Below are 2,199 nucleotides of genomic sequence, written 5' to 3' on the forward strand. Positions count from 1 at the left end.
CCTGGACCAGCCAGGGATTTGACAACGGCTGTCATTGTTCGTAGGTAGACAGCCGATCGATGAAAATGATGCAGCGACCAGGTTGGAATTCAAGGTGCTCAGAACACGTAAAGGGAACGATAGTAATGTTGGAGGTCGATTTCGATATTGGTGTTGAAATCCAGAAATGGGTTTGAAGCTGGATAAAAAGTATAAAGTCTTTGAACCAGGAACTCTCTTGGGAAAAGCAAAGGAAAAGCGGATGAGTCAAGTGCAGAAAAGGTATGGAATTGACCAGCAGGGAGAAGCTTTTCTTGCTTTGATAGAAGTTATTAAAGGAGAACAGGATCAATCCAGAATCAGTGAAAGGAAAGTATGAGTGTTTAGTAGCATCGAAGTGAAATGAACATAATTAATCCGCTTGTTGTTGCCGTCAGAGACAACAACCAATACAACGCGAAATTTCGAGACAGGACGAGAATAGATGATAGGAAAAGAGGAAACAGACGAAGAACGAAAGGTGGAGGCCGAAGGCAAGAGTGCAGAAAGAGAAAGAAATGGAACAATGGGCGCAACGCTGAGCAGTGAAGAGAGAAAAAAATGAAGCAAAAGAGAGAAGGCCTCAGCTGTTTCATGAAACAACAACAGCAAACGGTGAATACCGAGAAACAATCGCTATAGTTCCCATCGGCTCAACTGCCCATGGTGGAGACAGTCACTCCGCTCGTTCCATGTGTTGATATGATTTGATACACCTCTATTCTGTCAGATCTGGAGAACTCGTGTGAAGGCCTCCTAAGGTGACTCCATTGGCGCCGGATATTTTTTAAGGCACCAGTCACAGGGATATTCAAGCCAGGACAAGCAGTTGAGCAGTGAAGGCGGGTTTCATCATGATATTCTGCAGACTGGGGATATTGGGCAGGACTGACTGCCGTCCTGGAAGCCAGTCCGCTAACACCACGACACCCCATGACGAGAAGCGAAGGACTGGATGGCAGCTAATCTTGTCAATGAGGTGGGATGAGGTTTTGGATGAAACAAAGTTGAGGTTGTCGTTGTTTCGAAGGCGGAGCTCTGCGAAGGTAAGAGCCGCATGATTGGTCAACACGGCCCTGGCGCCTTGGTTTAGCCGCCAGGGGGCAGATCTGGCCCACGATGAACAAGGAAGCGGAAGAGCAACAAATCTTGTGTAATGAAGAGGATTCCAACGAGTAAATATAGAAAGTGTCCAAGGGACTTGAAAGGCCTATTCTAGAATCTTGGCTGTTCAAATGTTTTTTTTTTTTTGCTGATGTATTGGTGCCATTGGCGGTATATTAGTAATTCCTTAGTCATCGTATAGATCGATCTCTTGCCTTTTGTGTGTTTGAAATTCGTCTCTTCTTCGCCCGTTGATCGCAACTCCACCACATCTTCACCGCCAGGACCACTGACCCCTGACTATCGACAGCTCTTCTCAGACATACCATCACTATGGCTCGTGGAAACCAGCGTGAGAAAGCGCGTGAGAAAACCCAGAAGGAGATGGCCGCGCAGGTCGGTGGATTTTTTATCTTTGCCTCACAGTGGGGAATAACATCATAAACTGCTACCATCTCAGATCAAGAAAGCTAACGTATACATTCTCTTGCGGCCCTAACAGAAGAAGAAAAACACCCAGTCTGGCACAGAGTTCGCTCGTACAAAGGAGGCCCAGGCCGCCATCATGCGCCAGAAACAAGAAGCAGGTATGTCTGCCTTCTCTCCAGCATGCTAAGCTGAATGTACCAAATATCAGATTGACGCTCTCACCCCCAATATATTCTTCTTGATTTTATTCATATCCACCTCTGTTTGTACCTCTTCTCTCCCTCTCACTGTCATGTGGCCCCTTGTGGAAGGAAGCTGTCGCTAGCCAAAATGAACATCGAGCTAACCGATGGACATCAAATAGCAAACGCCAAGAAGGCTGCTGAAGCCTCCAAAAAGAAATAAAATTACTCACGCCCTCGCCCACTTGTCTACCTGATTCGTGACTTGATGGTTCATTGAAATATATGGCTGCCTTGGGCTTGGGGTTCTCTTTCCTTTCTTGAGCACGGTTCTAAGCATATATGCGCATATATATTATGTTTATATTTATATGTGTATATGTCTACTTTTCCCCACCACACATCTTCTCAATCTTGAGATCAGACTAGACATTCCGATTTCAAATCGAGGTTATGAACTAGAAAA

General features: G+C 45.6%; 1 protein-coding gene across 1 annotated transcript; it reads left to right on the top strand.

Annotated features, from left to right (window-relative positions):
- Positions 1 to 1,455: 1,455 nt before the first annotated feature.
- HCAG_08957 (predicted protein) lies at positions 1,456 to 1,956 on the top strand (the record flags this gene model as incomplete). The annotated part of the gene is made up of 3 exons (XM_001536072.1): positions 1,456 to 1,518; positions 1,625 to 1,709; positions 1,916 to 1,956. 3 exons carry the CDS (start codon positions 1,456 to 1,458, stop codon positions 1,954 to 1,956), a joined length of 189 nt encoding a protein of 62 aa, XP_001536122.1.
- Positions 1,957 to 2,199: the final 243 nt, after the last annotated feature.

The sequence above is a fragment of the Histoplasma capsulatum genome, genomic scaffold (genome assembly GCF_000149585.1).
Source record: "Histoplasma capsulatum NAm1 scaffold_14 genomic scaffold, whole genome shotgun sequence".
Lineage (NCBI taxonomy): Eukaryota > Fungi > Ascomycota > Eurotiomycetes > Onygenales > Ajellomycetaceae > Histoplasma > Histoplasma mississippiense.